Source organism: Phocoena sinus, chromosome 14 (genome assembly GCF_008692025.1).
Source record: "Phocoena sinus isolate mPhoSin1 chromosome 14, mPhoSin1.pri, whole genome shotgun sequence".
Taxonomy (NCBI): domain Eukaryota; kingdom Metazoa; phylum Chordata; class Mammalia; order Artiodactyla; family Phocoenidae; genus Phocoena; species Phocoena sinus.
The window spans coordinates 72,566,570-72,590,330 of NC_045776.1; the positions used below are offsets into that span (position 1 = coordinate 72,566,570).

At 42.8% G+C, this 23,761-nt stretch overlaps 2 protein-coding genes across 20 annotated transcripts in view; one reads left to right on the top strand and one right to left on the bottom strand.

Moving 5' to 3' along the window:
* GIT2 (GIT ArfGAP 2) overlaps positions 1-12,036 on the bottom strand; it is a 49,699-nt gene extending 37,663 nt beyond the window's left edge. For 12 of the 19 annotated variants that reach the window (XM_032602570.1, XM_032602571.1, XM_032602569.1 and 9 more), the window contains exons 1-7: positions 11,837-12,027; positions 7,545-7,678; positions 6,010-6,122; positions 5,279-5,384; positions 3,697-3,783; positions 3,449-3,579; positions 1,354-1,448 (exon numbers count right to left, since the gene is read on the bottom strand). In XM_032602570.1, the coding sequence (XP_032458461.1) occupies positions 1,354-1,448; positions 3,449-3,579; positions 3,697-3,783; positions 5,279-5,384; positions 6,010-6,122; positions 7,545-7,678; positions 11,837-11,888 (718 nt within the window). In that variant the 5' untranslated portion in view covers positions 11,889-12,027. Of the gene's footprint in view, positions 1-1,353; positions 1,449-3,448; positions 3,580-3,696; positions 3,784-5,278; positions 5,385-6,009; positions 6,123-7,544; positions 7,679-11,836 lie in introns of all 19 variants that reach the window. The other 7 variants (XR_004345372.1, XM_032602576.1, XM_032602572.1 and 4 more) reach the window with 4 other exon arrangements.
* A 4,036-nt stretch (positions 12,037-16,072) lies between these two features.
* ANKRD13A (ankyrin repeat domain 13A) overlaps positions 16,073-23,761 on the top strand; it is a 40,110-nt gene continuing 32,421 nt past the window's right edge. Inside the window, exon 1 of the mRNA XM_032602626.1 lies at positions 16,073-16,431. Within this exon, the coding sequence (XP_032458517.1) occupies positions 16,336-16,431 (96 nt within the window). The 5' untranslated portion in view covers positions 16,073-16,335. The remainder of the gene's footprint in view (positions 16,432-23,761) is intronic.

Here is a 23,761-nt window from a genome sequence, read left to right on the forward strand (position 1 = left end):
GGATTTTCCTGGTTCTTCACATGTGGAGTAATTATGGGTGGTATCCCTGACATTTTGCATATTACATCGTGGAGACTCTGAATCTTCCTTAAACTCTATGGAGAATGTTAATATTTTGTTCTAGCAGGTACCTGACAGGTGAGGTGAGTTCTGTCTCCGGGGCCAAGTGGTGAGAGAATAAAGAGAAAAACAAAAGCAATCAGGATTCCCTCAGGCTCTTGGTCAGAGATTTAGGCACCTGTGCTGCCACTGCTGTTGCCACTTCTGAAGCCATAGGATTGCCTAGGGACTAGGGTGGGGAAAAAAGGAAGAGAAAAAAAACCCAGGGGAATTCCCCTATTCTTTGTCCTGTAGGAATCCCACTTCCTGCTCCTCAGACCACACAGAGAAGGCTTCTTTGCACCTGCTATGCAGTTCCAGGTTTTAGGCTGTCCTGGATGCCATATCAGAAGCAAAATAAAGGGGACACTCACCACCAGCTTGATGGTACTTTGAGTTCCCTAATCTACCTGCTGCAGTCCTCAGATAGCTACTCCATGTATTTGGTCCATAGTTTATAACTGTGTTCAGCAGGAGAGACAGGGTGGGGGGTGTGCTTATTCCATCTCACTGGGAACTGGAACCACACCAAGGGCTCTTAACTCTGTTGTACAACCAGGGTGGAGAACCACTGTATACACGTATGTGGATATTCTATATCAAGGGTTGGCAAACTTTTTCTGCAAAGGGCCTGATTGTAAATATTCTGGGCTTTGTGGCCGTATGGTCTCTGTTGCAACTACTCAACCTACTTAACTCTGCTGCTGTAGTGTGAAAGCAGTCGTAGATAATATGTAAATGAATGGGCATGGTTATCTTGCAATAAAACTTTATTTGAAAAAAAACAGGTGATAGGCTTATCTGGCCCATGGACCACAGTTTGCTGACCCCAGTTCTACCTCATGAGCAAAGCTGGTTAATGGTAAAGTTCACTTTTTTACTTTTTCCCATTCCTTAGATAGCAGAATTCTGCAAATAACTACAAAAGTTAATCCTTTGCTCTTCCATTCCTACTCCCATTAATCACAAGAACCGTTGTGCACGTTCAGTTTGGGTTCAATTATGCTCTTTGATTCCTGAAACAGTCACTACTGTAGAGCTAAAATTTTAAAAACTAAAATTCAAGATTTGACCGATGTTACATATTTCACATATAACAAAAAATGCTGTAGCTTTCATTGCAAATAGAAATCCTTATTTGCAATTTTCTCAAGGATACATTAAAGCAGAGATCATAAATGATAGTGTCCCAATTTGTTTTTCCAGAGACTGACTGGCTGGAGGTGTGGAGAGGCTGCTGTCCTTTCAACTCACCTGGTTTCCTGCCACACAGATAGAAGGCTAGTCTGTCAGTCAGCTCATACTGTATTTCTACGAGGCGTTCTGCCAGCTCATGGTGCCCTCCTTGCCTACCAAGAGAAAACAAAGTACCATTTATATTGCTCGCTGGCCACTGGAGCTAGAATAGAAAAGTACAGAGACGTCCCCTGAGATACCTGAGTCATTTATCAAACGTGACTTTTTAGAATAATCAACCTTTTTGTGTGAGGTAAACTGTCAAGTCTACTTCGATTCCCACCTTTATAAAAACTGTTTTCACAATCTCAACTATCGCCTTTCCTTTATTAATTTATAAGACAGAGTACTTAATAAGGAATTCAAGGACTTATGAGAGGGACAAAGAATAACTTCATCTAATGAGGTAGAAAATAAAATTAATAAATGGTCAAGGGTAGAGGTTCTCAAAAATTAACTAGCATGCTTAAAAAAATATACAGATGTCCAGGACCCACCCTTGGAAATTCTGAATCAATAAAAACAGGAGCAGTGTGGACATTAATATTTTGAAAAAGGTCCTTCCCCTAGATGCTTCTCATGCAGCCAGCCTGACTTCTGGATTAGAGTTCAGTAACCACTTCAAGGTCTTTGATTCAGGGAGAGACAGACCAACCTAATGCATAGCTCACACCTCCTTGTCTTTAATTTCCATCACAGAAAATATTAATTTTGCCTTTGAAACAAATATTTAAGCTGCTTGAAATCCTTTAAGTAACAAGGCATATAAATAAATCATTACCCTGAGAGACTATTATGTGCAAGGTACAAGAGGAAATTCCAAGATAAGTGATAATTATCATTTACTGAGGGCTCTGTTCCCCTTAAAATATGAAGTCAGTTTCTGCCAGTTTCTCTTCCCACATACGACGTACTACAAAAATATTCTCCAAGCTACCCACACATCTTTGATTTCTGTGATGCACATCTTTTTTTCTCATTTTTTAACATCTGTGAAATCAGGAAGTATCCTACAGTTGATAGTACATCATCATTTAATTGGTTGAGTCTTTTCCTTTTTAATGGTATATGAAATAATGATGACCCATATAAACAGTAGCGCGTTAGACCTGATGAAATACTGTATTCCTCAGTACCTTAGCTCTTATTCCCAGACACACTCTGCTCTATCCAATCAGGTCTCCTGCTGTGCCGAACATCCCTGTCCATCCCTTCTTCCTGAACTTGACCCACGCCCTTCTTCTCACCTGGAACACCTTAGCTCATCTTCACACACCCAAATCCAATCTACTCTTCAAAGACCAACTAAAGACATTTCTTAATGATCTGGGCCACAGTGAAGAAATCCTATATATGTATCAATTTTGGTAATGAGTTCTACATTATCATGCCTCATTTAACTCTTACATGCATTTATGAACCTCCTCCTCCCTGAGAGAATAAATTCTAGGAGGGCAGAGTCCATTTCACTTGCCATTTTCAAGTTGTCACTTGTCATTTTATCCTCTGCAGAGTATAATTCTTTGCAGTTAATTTGGAAAAAGTTAATTTGGAAAAAGAAGGAAAGATGATCCATCTTCTATCATTTAAATGATATTCAAGCCTAATCTATGGATGTATTTATTTATTTTCCAGCACTTCACAGCCAAAATTTTGAAACAAAAAGTTAAAGAATTTTATAGCAAGCACCCAGATGTCCACTACCTAAATCCTGCAATTAACATTTTACTATACTTGTTTAACCACATATCTATCCATATAGATTTGTTTCTAAGTTCAAGCAATGAATAAAACTATTAAAAAACTGAGGAGTGGGTTCTGCAATTCTTCATACTTGATCTGTACAACTATGGCTCAAATACCACTGCGTTTAAAGGATAAAAAGAAATGAAAGACTGGAAGCTAAGCACAATGGTTAATGGTTCTACCCTCCCTGACTTTAGCTGGCTCTAAGATCATATGCGTTTGAAATACCTTCATCTGCAAAATAATAGCATGCAAACCTCTGAAGGGGTTAAATGTTAATCATACACAATTTAGCCACTTAACAATGAATCATACACAACAGAAATAATCCCAAACAGAGAGAGGTGACAAGAATCTAGCCTCTTACCTTGCATAATCAACAGGAGTTTTCCCACTCGCATCCTGTGTGCCTGGGTCTGCTCCATATACTGCCAATAATTCCGCCTGTAAAATCTGCCCTGCTTTAGAGGCAACATGGAGTGGGGTGTTTCCTTTCTCCTAAGAATCATTAATAAAAAGTATACAAAAAGAAGCAAAATTAAATAAACGAAAGGCTAAACGAATGCAACCCATTTCGTTTCAATTTAATATCTGAATCAATTCATGCTTTCTTACAGGGTGAAAAAAGTTGGCTTGTGCTCCTAATGATAATAGCCTCAAACAGGTTTCAAGATTCCCTGTTCTCACGCTTGAATGGAGTTGCTGAAAAATACACACACAAGAAAGAATATTTGTTAAAAATGTAAAGAATGTCGTAGCAGAGCAGCTGGCAGACTATTTTAATACACATTATAGTAGTACTACATCATCTTTATTTAGCTCAGTAAGGTGGATGAAGCAGTCTCTCCCTTGCTGGTCACAACCATCCCCGGGCTCTAAGGCAGGGTCAGGCCCATTTTCCTGACAGGAAACTAGGGCTGGGAAGGCTGACCTGACCAAATGCATGATCTAAGTGGCACAACCAGACCTTGAGTGAGAGGGAGTGTGAAGAGGTGGCTGAGCATGGCTCTGAAGTCTGAATTTCAAACCATACACCCCTCAAGCTGTGTGAACTTGAGGAAGTTCTTTAGCAGTCTGAACCTCAGTTTCCTTATCTCTAAAATGGTGATAATAATGCCACCTATTCACAGGGTTACTATAAGGACTCAATGATATAACAAAGCATGGAGCCTGGTACATAGGAAATGCTCAAAGAATACAGCTGCTATTATTATTGTTGATGTTGTTATTTGTTGTTATTATTGAACCTAGGGCTTTAGAGCTTCATATCCTATACCGTGCAAGTCACAGGATTCTGCCTTATATCATACCCTCTCCTCAACACTGTTCTTGGCCTTGTATACAATGATTTAATGAAGTCTTTCAGGGTGGGAAATAGGCCTGTGCTATACCAAATTCTGTACCACTACAGAAGTGCCCTTATACATTCAGAAGAGCTGCCTTCCTTCAAGTCTAACCTAGAATTGTCCAAAATGCAATAACTCTTATCATAGCAATGGAGAAATCTACACTAACATCTGTATCCAAGTCTTATTTTTTAATTATATTTTTTTAAATTGCAGTAAAAAACACATACCAAGTCTTATTAATAAATGGAAGTAACAATCATATACATTTCCATGCAAAGTTTAAAATTATGAGTGCCTACGATCTGTGTGAGCATTTGCCGAAAGCAGTGCTTTGAAAATAAGGATCTGTATTTTCGTGGCATCTCTCAAAAACATGTAAAGCCCCACATAAAGAAAACCATCTACTCATTTTGCAAGTTTAATAAACCATCCCGTGTACTACAGCTTCGAGTCACACCCTGCTTCCTGAAGATCCCACTCAGCATGCAACCTAGAAGCCTGCAGAAGTCCCACAAACCTTCTAGTCCCCCCTAGAAGCAAACTCTGAGATGGCTCTTATTTCAAAGCTAAACAAAAACTTACAGAAATACAATTTTAGAACCATATCTGAAAAACACAAATAGTTTTCTGGATACTTATTTGTTCCTCTGCTCCTTATACCTCCACTAACATGAATGCTTGCCATTTGAAGTAAGATGAAAGAAGAAACCAACTGCAAAAAAAGCTGTTACTAATTATTTAGTGTACAGAAAGGAGCTTTTGTTTTTCTTTTCTTTCTAAGTTTTTTCAAATCAGCCGATATGCTGCTTCATCCAGCAATTTTAGGGATTTTAAAAGGTGTGACCCACCTTACTAAGATCTTTGGCAGTCACACTATCGTCATCCCGGCAGGGCAAGCGGTGGACAAATGCTAACATCTGATACTTTGCTCTGATGAATTCTGCTTTATTAGGACTGGTTCGAAAACAAAAAAGAAAACAGTTCACTTGCAGTTCAGCTATGACATTCCCCATTCTTCAGACTGTAAAAAGAAGAGGAAGTGACCCACATCCCCCACTCAAGAACAGAATGAACAATACTGAAGTAAGTTTCAGCAGTGTGTTGTCAGGCCTGAAGTCTGAAAACATACATTAGTCATTATAATGGCCAGGACTGCAGAATACCTGCTTTTTATAGCATTTTTCTGCTCTGTGTAATTTTCTTCCTAGCAACCTTGCGAGGAAGCAGCTCTTCATCCCATCTTATAAGTGAGGCATCAGGCAGACTGGAGCCCAGAACCAAGATTTCTGGTCTGGCTGCCTACTGTTTGAGTGCCAAAGCTCAAATGTGATTACATCAAAAGCCACCAAGCCTTAGTCTTAAACCGGAGAAACCACTGAATTGTGCTGGGTAACCATGCAAAAGAGATGGTCCCATGCTTGGCTTTGTTCTGCATTCCTAATAGCAAACAGGTCAATGCAAAACTGGGTGACCACCTCCCGTGCTGCCCCTGTAGGGGCTGGTCAAAAACAGCTGCACTCCTTTCAGCGGGCCCCAGGGGTTACGAAGAAATAAGAGTATTTATAAACATTTCACTCACTGTACTTTATCCTGTGGATTAGCTTTGCGTCTTCCACTGATAAGAGAGGCAGGGTCCAGCAAAGAATGCTCCCATATAGAATTAGCACCATTATTATACAAGGTTTCAACCATCTAAAACCAAGCAGCATAAAATCATATTTAAATTTCTTTCTGCAAACATCCAGTGGGAATCAGTGACTGAACTGGGAAAACAAAGCCCTATTACAAACACTAGCATGACTGGGATATCACACACGTCATTATCTTCTGTTTTAGAATGAGAAAGATGAACCTGCACGCAGGATTCAGGTTTGACCAGCAGGTACTTAAATGGGTTCGATTACATTTTCTCATAGATGATGAAGAAAGAGTACTTTGACACTTTAGGACAGTATTTCCCAAGCCTGAGCATCCAAATTCTGTTTTCAAGGTTCTTAACATTTTTCTTTAAATCACTTTCTAAAACTTTCACTAGCAATTATAATTTGATGTGCTAGTTACAGTTTTAGGCAACCATTTCAATAAATATTTGAGTATTACCTACATCTACCTTGAGTACCACTGGTGGTTCACGTGCCATACTCTGGGAATTGTTTTAGGGTCAAATCTGGCATTTTAAACTACTCATCTCTGAACTTTATTCAGATCCTATAATATAATGAGTACTCTGTATAATCTGACAGCAGTAAACATCCATTTTCACATGAGAATGAGCTGTTAGAAACTTCTGAGCAAAAGTTATTAATAAACCATGTCTCCCAATTTCATTTCAAAGCATGACTCCTGACATGGCCCCATCTGTTTTTTACGTCCGTGAAGATATTGTCACATCAAAGATCCACACTCACTTGTTCTGATCCTTTGGTACACATAGGCAAGTTTTAAGGACATGTTGTGCAGCTGGCACAGATTTAGTAAAATATGTACTCAAAACAAATGAAGGCGAAACACATGCGTAAGTCTGAGTTCCAACATAACTCGAAGAATGTGTACCCCGAGAGAGAAGTACCGGTGACATGACAATGGACCCCCAAAGAAAACAAAAGGCCCCCTGAACACTTAGCAGGGTGTTAGGCATTCAATCAAAACAGAACTTAATTGTCTCTAACAGGTTACAAGAACTTTAAGAGAACTTAAATCAGATGTTTCAGAAATTTCTGAGGAATCCCAGTCCATGCTTCTATCAAAGCGGACAACTTCATGAAAAGTTTCTAAGGCAGTCACTTTCAGAAACATTCATCACGGTATGTGGGAAAGACAGACGGTTTAAGAACAATTTCTGGTGACATTCTAGAAAGTCAGCAATGAAACATTAGCAGGAAATTCTAATGACTGTCTACCTATAGTTCAGATTTTGGGACAAGATTTACATTAGGAGGGAAAAAAATCTTAAATATTAATTCAATAATTATATATAGCATCAATAAGCATGGCACCTCTGCTCAATTATGAGTCAAACATTTTTGTAAGATTTAAGAAGTATAATTTTAGTGCTAAAACAGTGAGCCCTAAAAACTTAAATTACAAACCATGAGCAGAATTCTTATTCTTTACCTGAAGCAATGTTGGAGGCCATGGTGTGTGTTTAAGATGCCTTACTTGAGAGATATGGCGCCCTAGACTCCGATGGACACTGCAGCACTCGTCACATATAAAAGTTCCCCTATTTACTGATGCCCAGGAAGGATCTGGAAAGGAGAATGAAATCAGTGGCAAGGATACCAGGTGGTTGCTATTCCGCCAGATGGCAAAAGACGACTGCGGTTTGGTTTTTCAGAAAAACAAGACATTTCTGTTGTTTTAGTATGCTAGGCAACATATCAAGCTGGCGAGTTTGTCTGATACCCTAATGAGATCTACCATCTCAGATGTGTGCTCTTTCAATCAACGTAAGAGAAGCAAACTGAGAGGATTCACCTGAATCATTTCGAATCCATCTCCACCAGTAGCAAGATAACATAACTGTGCCAGTGAACAATCCACACAGCATTATGTGAAGTGAGTGGTGAAAAGACAGCTACCCTACAACTGCTACACATCTACATGCCACTGGGCTTAGCAGAAAGCTGCAAGTGACACAACTATACAACTGCTCAGCTGCTATGGTTCTGAACACAGACTGGGAAACCTGACCTCCTGTGTGCTAGGAAATGTGCTATCATACCCATTAGGTATTTTAAATAAACTGTTGAGTCCGATCTCGCCACTGATCTCAAAGGACAGAAGCTGTAAAAACAGCGGCTTCACAGAAGCAAAGATGTAAAATACAAGGGAGTAATACTTCTGGTGTGTGCACAACACATTTTTTCCTGTGAAGTCCCACAGAGCTTCATCAGACATCCTTTGAAACAAGAATAATTCACACTTGGTAAGCAGTAAGAATAACTCACACTGGGAAAGTAAACTGAATATTTAGAAACTCAAAATAAAGACAGACCTTCTACATTTCGTCAGACTCACAATGGGGTGACAATGGGTGCCGCTCAAGCTGCCTGGCTTAAGGGGTATATTTAAAAATTCTTCAATGCCCACAAAAATCTCTAAAATGCATGTACACCATCTTTACCATTTCTAACAGTTTATTCAAACCCCTTCCAACCATATAATGAAAAGTTATGGGATTTCAATCAAAGACAAACTGGGAGTCAAAGAGTGTAGTGGTTAAGAGGGCTGGCTCTAGAGATAAGCAGTCCAGGGTTTGAACCTCAACTCTGCCACTTCTTGCATAATGATCTCAGGCAAGTTATTTCTCTGAGGGTCCTCATCATGGATCAAATGGGAAGAACACCACATCTTAGGGTGGTGAGGATATAAAGAGTAAGTGAAGTTCCTTGCATATAGTAATATTTCCAAATTATTTTAAGTACCATTCAAATATTTTCAAGAGCCCACTGAAATTCATGGCCACTAGAGAAAGTTTTTGTTTGCTAATACATGAAACATTGAATGTTTCACAAGAACACTGTCTTACTACAGTGAAAAATCTCAGTGGAGTTTTCAGGCAGTTGAACTCAGAGTAGGATATGAACTAGATTCACTTTAAAAAAAAAAGGTAAACTATTTATTGAATACTAAGATTTGATCATAGTTAGTCAAATGTTTGCCATGAAATAAAACAGAAACAAAATTATTCAATGAAGTACAACTATGTCAGTACTACTAAGCCATTCTAAAAAGCAAAGTTTGGAAACACCAAGATGAAGGATCCCTGCAAAGATACATAACAACTTTGCTTTTTGCAGTATGGTACTATGACTAATGACACACATACAAAAAGACTGTTCGTTTTGAATATTACCTTTGCTTTTCACGTATCATTCAGAGTATTCACAATCTTCTTGGAGGAAATTTAACAGGAACAAGACAACAAGGATTTAACACACACTAAGCAAGGTTCTATATTAATCACCTTAACATCGTGAATCAGGATCCCATGGAGAGAACATCAGAATGTTAACAACACAGTAAAATCCAAATCGAGTTTGTACGACTGAGAGTGGGTGAACCCCTTCCAGTTTATCTGAATGTTTTATTCCAGGGCTTCTTAACCTGGGTTCTAGGAACACAACCAATGGGCTTCAGAAATGTCTATAACCCCTCTGAGAAATCTTAACATAAATTCTGTATGAAAGAGTTAAGCATGTGTGCATTTTCTGGAAAGAAGGCCTGGGCATTCATCAGAATCTCAAAAGGGTCACTTCCCTGGTGGCACAGAGGTTAAGAATCTACCTGTCAATGCAGGGGACACAGGTTCGATCCCTGGTCTGGGAAGATCCCACATGCCACGGAGGAACTAAGCCTGTGCGCCACAACTACTGAGCCTGCGCTCTAGAGCCCACGAACCACAACTACTGAGCCCACGTGCCGAAACTACTGAAGCCAGCGCCCCTAGGGCCCATGCTCGCACAAGAGAAGCCATTGCAATGAGAAGCCCGAGCACCGCAATGAAGAGTAGCCCCCGCTCACTGCAACTAGAGAAAGCCCGCATGCAGCAACGAAGACCCAATACAGCCCAAAATAAATAAATTAATTAAAAAAAAAAAAGAATCTCAAAGGGATCCCCAACCCTAAAGGTAACTCTTTTACTAGGGCTTTGCAGAAAAGGCAGCACAAATTCCCAGCTGCTCAAGTTCAGAACATTTCAAGGTAGCCTAATTATATTCAAAACAGGAAGGAAGTGACTCAAGTCTCTGTAGATGAGGCATGAGACAACAACTAAAAAGATAACAATGGAAGAGAAAATGTTCTGAAATGCACAAAACGCCGGAGAAGTGCAAGACTGCATTTATTATTTAGTTGAGTATTTAGTGTGGCAATGGAGATGCAGTTTTCCTTTGCCCCATACCATCCACTGAGAAGCAAAGAAAATGCATTTCAACAGGAAGTTTGAATCTAAATTCATGTGAATCAAACATCACAGAAAGTTCAACTGAAAACAGGCAAGAAAATAAGGAAGTGGAACAAATAACATTTTTAGAGAATACAATGGAGCTCATATAACACACTAACTTGGTTTCTGAAACACTTCTTTTTAAACTCCTCCACCCATCTCCCTATCTTCAAAGGAAACTGGTAACCCCACTCACAGTATACAGGCCGTGAAATAACCACATAAGGTTTGAGTTATCACAATACTATTTAAAATCAGTCTCCACTTCCATATGACAAGATGAAGCTCCGAAAAGTTGCAAAAACACTGGTGCTCATTTCGTTAAGATCGTTTATTGGATGCTATTGTGCCAAAGAAGCCATCTTACAACTTCAAATTCAAAGCAGATAAATCCAAACACTGAAAACAGCATAGAGACCCGTCAACCCAGTTCCAACCGCTAAGATGGATCTGAACTCTAAATCTGAAAACTATGCATGGGAGGAATGGTTTTGGCCTTTCAATGCTCCCATATGCCTATACTGCCTGAAGGCACAAATGGGTACACTTGCCCGTGATTTGGTGTGTGGTTGTTTTGTAAGGTGTAATTAATGTATGATTTAGAAATTCAACTATAGCTTTAAGGGACTGTAAAGGTTCTGTACACAGTACAAAAAAGAAAAAAAGGAAAAAAACCGCCTTAAATGAGATGATTCTAAGAATATTCATGGAATCTTCCCTACCCCTGAGCACTGTACTCCCAATTATCCTCATCGGAAAAATGAGGAAATCAAGACTCGGCCAAATGAAGTCACTAGCCCAAGGTCACCCAGAGGCAAAATCTAGTTTGAACTCAGCTCGTTCAGATCTCACAACTTGAAACCGGCATTGCCTCCTAAGTGCCGGTCGCATTTGCAAGTCGCCGACATCCTGGAGATTCTCCGCGGTGGAGTGGGAGTAGGGATGTCAGGAGCGGGGAACTCATCCATGGGGGTCCTCTGGCGAGTCTCAGTGGAGGGAAGCGGCGAATGTCACCCACTCCGGGCAGGGCCCCAGGGCCCCCTCCTGGGGTTGGGAGTCTGGGTAGCTGTGGGGAGGGGGCTGACACCTGCAGCCTCTGGGGGCCGCAGCCGGGAGGACGCTCGGATTTCACTTCTGTAACTGGCCTTCCTGTAGATTGCCCAAGCCCCTTCCTGTTGGGAAAGCGGGCCCGACCCCGCCGTTTCACCGCCCGGCCTGGGACAGAGGGGACGAGAGGGAAGGAAGGGACGGGAGGGCGGCGACCCCCTGCCCGCTCCGGCTCAGACAGGCCCGGGACGGTCCCGCCCCAAGGCCGCCGAGATTCCTCCTCGTCCCGACCCCAGACATAGCGTGCAGAGCTCGACAGCCGGGACCCGCCCGGCCCGAGGGGGCGGCCCCGGGACAGGAGTCCCGGCCAGGAGAGATGAAGGGAGCGGGCCCGGCTGGTGCGACTCACCCGGCCCGCTGCAGTCAGCGCACACCTCGCTGCTCCGGAGCCGCTTCGACATGGCTCCCGCCTCCCACCTGCCGGGAACCTAGTGGCCGGGGACAGCGAAGGCGGCGGCGGCGGCGGCGCTTCCGCTCTAACGGGTCCCCACGGTGGTGCTGGCTTCGGTGCCTCTCCCCTCAGCGCCTCACAGCCGCGGCGCAGCACGCACGCGCGGGGAGGCGCCCTTCGGCGACGGGCAAGTCATGTGACCGGAAAGGGCACGCTGCCTTGTCGCCATCTTGAGTGAGGGCAGGTGTCTTCTGTCCTACTTCCAAATTTCCTTGATTTGGTGTCTCCCTCTCTGGAAGAGATTCGCTTCTTCCCAGCGCTGATTAATATCAGGGGAAGCAGCAAAATCTAGTGACTAGAGGTATGCAGCCGCAACCTTCCTGAGGCTATCGGTAGTCAAGTCATCTAGCATAACTTTGGCCAAGTTCACTTATTTATGCATTCCTTTATTCAGCAAATATTTATTGAGCATCTACTATGTTCCACACACTGCTCCAGGCACTGGAGAAGGAGCAGTGGGCCAAGAAGACGAAATTTCCTGTCTTTATGGTGCTTACTTTCAGCTGCACTAGATCTACAATAAGTAAAATAGGAATATGTTAGATGTTTCCTTACGCTGCAGTTTTAATCTCATCTGCAAAATGGAGATAATGTGTATCTACCCGTAGGCCATGATTTGCTTTTGTATAGCCTGTTACTTAAAAATGATTTTTACATTTTTAAAGGGTTGTAAAGAAGAAAAAGGAGAGAAGGGATAGGATGAAGAATATTCAACAAAACATATATGACGTGCAAAGCTAAATATTTACTGTCTGGCTAAGGACAAATGGGATAATTTACAGAAGAGTGTGGTGTGCCTGCCCCATAGTAAGCCCTCAATAATAGTAGCTCCTATTATTATTATAAAAAAAATTTGTTTTTTGGCTGAGTTGGGTCTTTGTTGCTGCGCACGGGCTTTGTCCAGTTGCGGTGAGCGGGGGCTACTCTTCCTTGCGGTGCACAGGCTTCTCATTACGGTGGCTTCTCTTATTGTGGAGCATGGACTCTAGGCATGCGGGCTTCAGTAGTTGTGGTTTAGCAGGCTCAGTAGTTGTGGCTCGCGGGCTCCAGAGCACAGGCTAAGCAGTGTTGGCGCATGGGCTTAGTTGCTCCGCGGCGTGTGGGATCTTCCCAGACCAGGGCTCGAACCCGTGTCCCCTGCATTGGCAGGCGGATTCTTAACCAATGCGCCACCAGGGAAGCCCTGGAATTTGATATTACTATTATTTTCTAATCACAGCTTTTTTTTTTTGTCTTGAGGATAAGAATAGATAATCTAACTCACAGGATGGTGTGAGATAAACACAATGAGATGAGTTTAAGCAGTGGAAGAAGAGCAGAGATGTGATCCTAATGCTAATGAATATTGTATGCATTATATGTAAACACAACCATGGTCTCCCTTCAGCAAATATTCCATGCCTATTGTGGGCCAGGTACTGTTTTAACATTAGGTACTCTGGTGAGCAGTTATCGTGGAGTTTTCCGACTAATGAATTAAGAGAAATGTTCAATAAACATAGGATGATGAAGAGAAAGAAAATTAAATTGCACAAGGCTTCTGAAAGGAGAGAAGTCCTGGAAGAGGTCTCAGAAGCACTGGTCTTTGGTTCATCTCTCCATTTTTATAAATGTGTGGTATGGGCATAACCACATAATTCCCACACATTCCACAGTTAGAGCCTCTGGGTTCCATCCTGATGCTCCTGCACCCTGTTTTGGTTTGCAGACTAACAAATCTTCTGGACTCAACACATGTGGAGAATGGATTAGGCCAGGATTCTTTTTTTTTTTTTTTTTTTTTTATTTTTTTTTTTTTTATTTTTTGTTTTAAGTGGGCCTCTCACTGTTGTGGCCTCTCCCGTTGCGGAGCACAGGCTCCAGATGCGCAGGCTCCAGATGCGCAGGCTCAGCGGCCATGGCTCCCGGGCCCAGCTGCTCTGCGACATGTGGGATCTTCCCGGACCGGGGCACGAACCTGTGTCCCCTGCATCGGCAGGCGGACTCCCAACCACTGCGCCACCAGGGAAGCCCTAGGCCAGGATTCTTGAACAGCTGTGGTTGCAGGCATCTGAAAAGCTGGATGTGCACAAGCAGGGAAGGCAGAGGGTATGCTTCCAAGATGCATTAAATAACTTTGCCCAGTTATGTGGTCTAGTTGTAGACAGCTGTGCAGAAAGCTCAGGCTGGTGAGTAGCTGTAAGTTGACTTGGTTCTTCATTGAGTCAAGGAGTTATAGTGTCTTAGATTGAAACCCAAAGAATGAACTTAATAGTGGCTGACTGTGGTCAAGTCTAAGTATTATCTATTAGTCCTTTTGGCCATAACCCCAAATTCAAATGGCTAGCTTCAAAAATAGATGACATTCATATGTGGAATAAACCACCACCTTAGGTAACTTTGAATCATAACCCAGTTTGGGGTTCAGGTAGAACAGTGCTTCTCAGTGGGGGGGTGGGGGATGGATTTTTGTCCTCCGGGGGGCATTTGGCAATGTCTGGAGACATTTTGGGGGTAGTGTTACTGGCATCCAGTGGATAGAATGGCCAGGGATGCTGCTCAACATCCTACAAAGCACAGGACAAGTCCCACGTAAAGAATTATGTGGTTCACATCTTCCTTTCCAATTTGGGTTCCTTTTATTTCTTTTTCTTCTCTGATTGCTGTGGCTAGGACTTCCAAAACTATGTTGTATAAAAGTGGTGAGAGTGGGCATCCTTATCTTGTTCCTGATTTCAGAGGAAATGCTTTCAGCTTTTCACCATTGAGTATGATGTTAGCTGTAGGTTTGTCATATATGGCCTTTATTATGTTGAGGTATGTTCCCTTTATGTAGTATTCAACAATGGAATACCACTCAGGCATTAAAAAAAAGAATGAAATTTTGCCATTTGCAGCAACATGGATGGACTTGGAGGTCATTATGCTAAGTGAAATAAGTCAGACAGAGAAAGATAAATACTGTATGATATCACTTATACGTGGAATCTAAAAAATACAACAAAGTTGTAAATATAACAAAAAAGAAGCAGATTCACAGATATAGAGAGCAAACTAGTGGTTAACACTGGGGAGAGGGGTAATATAAGGGTAGGGGAGGAGGCACAAACTATTGGGTGTAAGATAGACTCAAGGATGTATTGTACAACACTGGGAATATAGCCAATATTTAGTAAAAACTGTAAATGGAAAGCAACTTTAAAAATATATTTATTTATTTATTTTTGGCTGTGTTGGGTCTTCGCTGCTGCGTGCAGGCTTTCTCTAGTTGTGGCGAGTGGGGGCTACTCTTCGTTGCAGTGCGCAGGCTTCTCATTGCAGTGGCTTCTCATTGTGGAGCACGGGCTCTAGGCGTGCGGGCTTCAGTAGTTGTGGCTCGCGGGCTCTAGAGCACAGGCTCAGTAGTTGTGGCACACGGGCTTAGTTGCTCCGCGGCATGTGGGATCTTCCCAGACCAGGGATTGAACCCGTGTCCTCTGCATTGGCAGGTGGATTCTTAACCACTGTGCCACCAGGGAAGCCCCGGAAAGCAACTTTTTAAAATTGTATAAAAAAATCAAAATAAATAAAAGTAAAAAATAAATAAATTAAAAAGAATCAGAGCTACCAGAATAGCAAAAAAAAAAAAATTACGTGGTTCAAAATGTGCCGAAGTTGAGAAATCCTGAGATAGAACCATCCTCTTATTGTGCAACTATTTGATGCCACTTCTCTAGAGTTTATAATTCCCCCGTGAAAATTGTTTGGTGCTGCCCACTTCCAAAATGGCTCCTGACCAATCGTGGAAGCATATGCCCAGGTCCAAAAAGGCTAGGGAGTCAGTAACTAGAATGGTTTGGTCCAGGCGTCTGTTGTCACCCCGTGACCACAGAGCCGGTGGAAGAGGCCCAGTTGTGGACCGAACCATATGAGAAAGCTGGAGCAGGGGGAAAGGGGGTGATGAAGGGTAGACCGAGTTTTCCATGTAGAGATTCTGGGCTAAAGAAGAGAGTTTTAGCTCTGTTTTGGGCATTACTGTGTTTCCAGATGTGGACTTCAGGTGGGTGGGGTTAGGCGGACCCCGGACCAGGTGGTTGTCCTCTCCTCCCCCCCGCCACGGCGCGCGGTGGTTCGCTCCCCGCACTTCCCTGTTTGGGGCAGTTCTGCCCGCAGAAGTCGGTTCGGGAGCTGTCAGCGCAGGCGGGAGCGCGGCGGGGCGCGGGGTAGGCGCGGCCGACCCCGTCCCCGACCCAGCCCGCGACCGCCGACCTCCCGCGCGTGCCCCTCACCTGGCTAGCTAGTCCCCCTTGCCTCGTACCGCGCCCCTCCCTGGCTCCCCTGGTTCTCTCGCTCGCCGGCCGCCGGGCGGGCGCCAGAGACCCTGCCGGTGCTGAGACTTGGCAAGCGGGCGGTGAGGGCCCGGCTGCGGCCTCCTCGCCATGTCCTCTGCCTGCGACGCTAGCGGCCACTTCCCTTTACACGTCCTGGTCTGGAACAACGACTACCGGCAGCTGGAGAAGGAGCTGCAGGGCCAGGTGAGGGGCGAGGCGGGGGTCCGCCCCCGGCGAGAGGAGGGGGGAGTCGGGGGTCGCATCGCCTCCCTGAGCCCATCTCCAGCCCTCTGCCCTCGGGGCCCTGCAGACCCCTTCCACTCTGCAGTCGTGGGACAATAATAATAATAATAATAACATGTATTGAGTGTTTAATGTGTTCCAGGCCCTGTGTCGAGGTTTTATATATATTATCTCTCTCAGCCTTTCCAACAACCCTAGGAGGTAGGTACTATCGTTAAATTTGACAGAGAAGGAAACTGAGGCTCTCAGAGGTTATGTGCCTTACACAAGGTCCCTCACCTAATAAATACCAAATCAGGATTTTTAACTCTGGCCAGCTGGCTCCAGAGCGCACCGTCTTAACCAATTAGGCCTGCCTCTCCCCAAAATGTATGAGCAACACACACCTCTCACCCCACCCATACGTTTTGTAAGGAAGGGCTTGGTTGGGTTTGGAGTCCAGGTTCTAACTTGCCCTGTGACCTTGGGCAAGGCATTTTCCTTTTCTGGCCCACGTCCACTTATTTGTAGAATGAGGGTGTTGATACCCCTGTGGGCAAATCTTGTACTTGACTATTATCAATAGGTCAAGTTTGAGAATCACTGGTGCACAGCATCCTTAAAATCACTTCCTATTTTAAAGTGCTTTGATTCCTTACCTTTTATTTATTCCCATCTGTATAAAGCAGTGGTTCTCAGTTGGAAGTGATTTCATCCTTCATCCCACACATCAAGTAATTAATGGGGACATTTTTGGTTGTTACAAGTGGGGAGTGGGTGTTACTGGAATCTAATGGGTAGAGGCCAGGGAAGCTGCTCAATATCCTATAATGCACAAATGCGTAAGACACCCCCCTCCCCAACTAAGATTTATCTGTCCCAAAATGTCAGTAGCATTTTGCTTGAGAAACCCTGCCTTAAAGGCATCCCAGCAATTCTGGGAGGTATTGGTATCCTCAAGTTACAAACTAACAGACTTAGCAGTTAGGATGAGGATTTGTAATTATTTGGTATAATTGTTCTGGTTGACTTCATTTTATACAGTGTGCTAAAGTTCTGGTGTTTGAGTGGCTCCAATTTGATGCTGTAATTGTCAAGAAATTTTAGAGGAAAAGGGGCATTGGTTTTCTTATGGTTGGCAATAATTGAGCAAGGTCAGCATCCCCCCATGTGATGAACGGTTACTAAGTGTGTTCTTGTACCTTGACATCTCCCTTTTAAGTCTGTTGAGCACCCACTGGAAGTCAAAAGTTGCTCTTTTTTCATTTAAATTCTCTGTCCCGACAGAATAAACTTTCGTTGTAAGAGTCATTGCTGTTAATTAGATCATGCCCCAAGAGTAAATGATTCACCATTAGGCATTGCGGTATACCTGAAGATTTAATTCCGTTTTTTTTTACTAAACGTGGCTCAGAGAGAATCCTCCATGATTTTGCTCTCAGATTTCAGTCTCACCTTGGACACTTTAAAAATGACCAGACAGTCTTGTTTTTAGTTCTGCTACGTCTTGCTTCTGCACTTCCTTGGTATCGGGGCCGCCCAGCTTCTTACAAAATATTGAGATAAAGTACAAGGAAAGTCACAAAACTAAAATCCTATTTGATAGAGAGGTTCATCATTGTCCTTAAACCACACACACGTTCAATACTGATTTCTGAAAGCAGCAGGCTTTCTGTTCATTGGAGTGAGGAAAAGAGTTTAAATGAAGCGCAGTCTTTCTTTATAGAAAAACTTGTTCGATAAGACCAAGTCTTGGTTTATAATCTACAATGTGGCATGGTTGAATTATTTCTTTTTCCTGCAAGCTGTGATAGACATGTTCATCGAAAGTTCGCTGTGCCTCTTACCTTGAAAAACGTTAAGGACATTCGCGATTAGAGAATTATAAGTTTGCAGCAGGTTGTCCCGGAGTAAATTGATCCTTAATGCCTTTGACTGGCAAGGAGGTCGGGAGAGAATATTCATCTTTGCTAATTATTTGGTTTTGGCTTTGTTATTGCTTATCACTGTAGATCATTCCACAGTATCCTGTTTTCTCTGGGGAAGGGATAGTTGAAGTGTATTCAGAAAGAACATCTTGACCGTGGAAGCTTGATTGTCATGAGCATGCAATCCAGTTTCGATCCTGAAACTTGGCCGTTGAAGGGGTGGACATGGGGCTGGCTTCAAGGGTGTGCGACCTGGCAGTTGCACAGGGCCTTGTGCTCAGAAGTGGCTGGTGCTTGGTGGTTTTTTTTTTTTTGGCTGTGCTGTGCGGCATGCGGGATCTTAGTTCTCCGACCAGGGATCGAACCCGTGCCCCCTGCAGTGGAAGCGTGGAGTCTTAACCACTGGACCACCAGGCAGGGAAGTCCCTTGTGCTTGGTTTAATGCTCTGCAGTTATCGTCTTGAAGGTCTAAATTTTTTTTTTTGATTAAGGGGCCTTGCATTTTGATTTTTCGCTGGGTCCTGCAAATTATGTAACTGCTTCAGGGTCAAGAAGTTGATAATTGATGTCTTTAAAGTACAAGGCAGGGAATATTTTGCTGCTTTCATATTTATCGAGATCCTCTGTTAATTACGAAACAGTTGCCTACACCTGTGCCTTGGAGGCAGTTAGGTTAATAGCCAGTGCTATCGCAGGTTAGATTGTGAGCTTGGGTGCTTAATTTACCCTTGCCGAATTGGTTCATCACCTGTCAAAACGCGGTATTTTGCTGTTTTGCCAGGCACCGTGCTGAAATGTTTTATGTGAAGTTTTAGATTTAATTCTCACATCAGTCCCCTGGGGTGAGTGCTATTGTGATTCCCATTTCACAGATGAGGAAACAGAGGTGGAGAGGTTCAGTCACCTGCTTACCCAGTAGTCGAACCCAGGATGTCAACCCAGAAAGTCACAGTCTGCTTTAATCCTGTATTCTTAACCCTTCCGCTTTACTTCTTTCAGTGAAAGTGCCTCCATTTCAGGATTCTGGAGAATGAAGCAGAGAACAGATCAGAAAGCGAAGGCACTTAGTAAATGGGAGCAGTACATTTACCATACTTGCTGCTGCTATTATTATAATCATCCTGGGAATGTAGCTTCTTTTATGTATGTTCCAATTTTTCTACAAAGAACACGTATTGGTTGCATAATTAAAAACAAAAAAATTCTTATCACCGCAGCAATAAAACCAGCTGTTTCACTTGAGGCTTTGTTTGCCAGTAATTTTCTGCTGTCTGTTCCTTCATTCCTTCCATCCCACGAGTGAGACGTGAAGCAGGCACACTGGTAGCTATAAGAATTTTATTTTGTTCTAGGAACAGTGGCACAGAAAGAATCGAGTTTATCCAGATGAAGAGGATAAGCACGTGTTTCTGAGTGTGAGTGAGTCAGCCCCAGTGCCACCGTCTTGCTAATAGCTGGAGTTCACTGCTTGTGTAACTTTGCCAGTGATGAGATTGTTTCACGCTTTCAATGTTTACTCAGCAGAGGCACTTTATTAAGTGCCTCTTAACCCATCAGCTCTACTGCCTTTAATATTCAGCAGGGCCTTGAAGTTGATTGGTACAGTTGAAATGATTTGTGTTATGGTTATGTCATTTGTCACTTAGCCAAAGAGGTCTGTTAAACATCTTTTGGCCTTCCTGCTGATGCTGGAAGAATGAAGGAAAATTTACGGGGACAAATGCAAAGGTCAGTCAGTGCACCTTAGCAGGGGAGAGAAAGCCCTGGGATCCAGTGGAGAGGAGGGTGGCAGATGATGCCTGACTCCAGGGCCAGCCCCCTGTTAGGGAGCCAGCAGTGAAAGCTCAAAATCTGGGCAAGAGGAAGAGGATGTTCTAGCAGCAGCAGTGCCCGGAGCCTGACCAGGGAACCACCCTGGGGTTCTCATCCCAGCCAGGGGCTAGGCTGGGTGAGGCCACTGGGCACACGTTCAAGCCAGTGCCTGTTGGCTAGAGGCCCGCTGTGAGCCACAGCCTTGCATCCAAGGGGAAGAGCCTGGAGCCTCCTCTCAGCTGCTCCTCCTCAGCCCTCAGAGGCTCAGGCTCACCTTAGGAACCAGGCTTGTATGGCTTCCTGACCCCGACCCCCGACTAGGAGTGGGAGAACCAGCTCAGGCCATAGCTGCAGAGGACCAAGGCGGTCTGAGAGTGCACAGGAATGAGGGTGGTTGACTCTCTCAAGCGAATGGAGGGCTGCTTAGCAGCCTCTTACCTGAGGCCTCCCCAGGAGGCCCCTGTGAGAGTTTCGGAAGCTCTGGCTGTGCGCTAGGGACCAAGGCTCAGAGGGGTTGAGTAATCCACCCAAGGCTAGTGAGGGGTCCGGAAGTGGGCCCGGTTGTCTGGCTCTGCAGCCCGCACTCAGCTGCGCCTTGACTGCGGCTGGAGAACAGCGGGCTGGCAAAGAGGGCTTGGACAAGAAAAGTCGGTGGGCTTACATTATCACATAAGGAGACGTGTAGAAATCTCATTCCTTTTCTTCTTTCGGGGCACGATGATAGTTAAGAGGGTGGGGATTTTTAATTTGGTATGGCTCATGACTGAAGAAACTTAAAGGAAAAACTTACATGCTCAGCTTCGACAGTGAATTCCAGTTAAATTCTGAAAGCTCTTGCTCACTAAGCTAACATTATTAGTTGAAGACCCTAAGCTCCACTATTAACTAAGGAAGTTTGAACAAATCCCTTTTAGGGAGAAAGTGACGGCTTATATGAAACTATGTAATGTAGGTGTATGATAATAAGTGCTGGCTCTTCGAAGTGCTTTCTGTGTGGGTTAGGCTTGTGCCTTTGCCCTTGTAAGAACTTTGTAAGGTAGGTGGGGTTTTATTGTTTTTTTTTAATCCTGTTTTACAAGGGAGCAAACTGAAGCTCAAGAGAAATTAAGCAACTCGTCAAACAGCATATAGATAGAGGGTAGATTAGTTTTATGTCTTACATAAAACACATACATATGTTGGTTTTCAAACATCTTTATTGAGATATAATTCACTTATGCAATTCACCCATTAAAGTATATTATTCACTGTTTTTTAGTATATTCAGAGTTGTGTGACTGTCACCACTGTCACATTCCAGAACATTTTCATCACCCCAAAAAGAAACCCCACGCCCATTAGCTGTCATTTCCTATTTCCCCCCAACACCTTCAGCCCCAGACAACCATTAAGCTGCTTGCTATCTGTACAGATTTGCTTATTCTGGACATTTCATGTAAATGCAGTCATACAATATGTGGCCTTTTGTGTTTGGCTTCTTTAACCTAACATGATGTTTTCAAGGTTCATCCATGTTGTGGAGGTATTAGTACTTCATTCCTTTTAATGGCTGAATAATATTCCATTGTATGTATAGAGTACATTTTGTTTATTCATTTGTCAGTTGATGGACATTTGTTTTTTCCCACCTTTGGGCCATTATGAATAATGCTGCTATGCATATCTGTGTGCAAGTTTTTGTGTGGTTGTATGTTTTTATTTTTTTTGGGTAAACACCTGCAAGTGGAATTGCTGGGTCTTATAGTAATTCTATGTTTAACTTTTGGAGGAACTGCCAACTCCTTTTTAAATTGACTGCACCATTTTACATTGCCACCAGCAGTGTATGAGGGTTCTAGTTTCTCCACATCCTTGTCAACACTTGTTATTGTCTGTCTTTTTGATTGTAGCCATCCTAATGGGGGTGAGGTATTATCACTTTGTGGTCTTGTGTTGCATTACCCTAATGATTAGTTATGTTGAGCATCTTTCATGTGCTTATTGGGCATTGGCATATCTTCTTTGAAGAAATGTCTATTTAAATCCTTTGCCCATTTTAAAACTGGATTATTTGTCTTTTTATTCTTGAGTAGTTAGAGTTCTTCATATTTTCCGGATACTAGCCCCTTATTAAGCATATGACTTGCAAATATTTTCTTCCATTCTTTAGGTTGTCTTTTTACTTTCTTTATGTCATTTGAAGTACAGCAGTTTTCAGTTTAGATGGAGTGTAGTTTATCTGCATTTTCTTTTGTCTCTTATGCATTTGGTGTTGTATCTGAGAAGGTTTTGGTTAACACAAGTTCGCAAAGATATAATCCTATGTTTTCTCCTAAGAGTTTTAGTGTTTTAGCTCTTACATTTAGGTTTTTGATCAACTTTGAGCTAATTTTTGCATATGGTATATACAGTACTTCATTCTTTTGCATGTGGATATCTAGTTGTTCAAGTACCATTTGTTGAAAAGATTATTCTCTCCCCGTTGAGTTACTTTGGTGCCCTTGTTGAAAATCAATTGACCATAAATGTATAAGTTTATTTCTGGACTCTAGATTGTATTCCATTGATTTATATGTCTGTCCTTTGACCAGTACCACACTGTCTTGATTGCTATAGCTTTGTGTAGTAAGTTTTGAAATTGGGAAGTGTGAATCCTCAAATTTTACTCTTTGTTTCAAGATGGTTTTGGCTATTCTGGGTTCCTTGCATTTCCTATGAATGTTAGTATAAGCTTGTTTGTTTCTGCAGAAAGTCAGCTGGAATTTTGATAGAGATTGCATTGACTCTGTAGCTCAGTTTAGGGAGTTTTGACATGTTAAAATATTAAGTCTTCGGAACCATGAACATGGGATGCTTTTCCATTTATTTAGATCTTAATTTCTTTCAACAATGCTTTATGGTTTTCGGAGTGTAAGGTTTATACTTCTTTTGTTGCTTATTCCCAAATGTTTTATTCTTTTCAATGCTGTTGTAAAAGGAATTTTAAAAAAGTAATTCATTCATTCATTCATTTTTGGCTGCAATTGGTCTTCTTTGCTGCGTGCAGGCTTTCTCTAGTTGCAGCGAGTGGGGGCTACTCTTTGTTGCAGTGTGCGGGCTTCTCTTGTTGCAGAGCATGGGCTCTAAGCATGCAGGCTCAGTAGTTGTGGCCCACAGGGTTAGTTGCTCTGAGGCATGTGGGATCTTCCTGGATGAGGGCTCGAACCCGTGTCTCCTGCATTGGCAGGCGGATTCTTTTTTTTTTTTTTTTTTGGCAGGCGGATTCTTAACCACTGCACCACCAGGGAAGCCCTGTAAAAGGAATTTTTAAAGTTTCATTTTTGAGTTGCTACGAGTGTATAGATATACAATTGATTTTTCTGTATTGCTCTCATATCCTGCAGCCTTGCAGAAATCATTAGTTCTAATAGTTTTTAAGTAGATTTCTTAGGATTTTCTATATATGAGATCATGTTGTCTGTGAGTAGAGATAGTTTTATGTCTTCCTTTCCAATCTGGATGCCTTTTATTTATTTTTCTTGCCTTATTGCCTTGGTTAGAACCTCTAGTACAATGCTGAATAGAAGTGATGAAAGAGAACTTTCTTGTCTTGT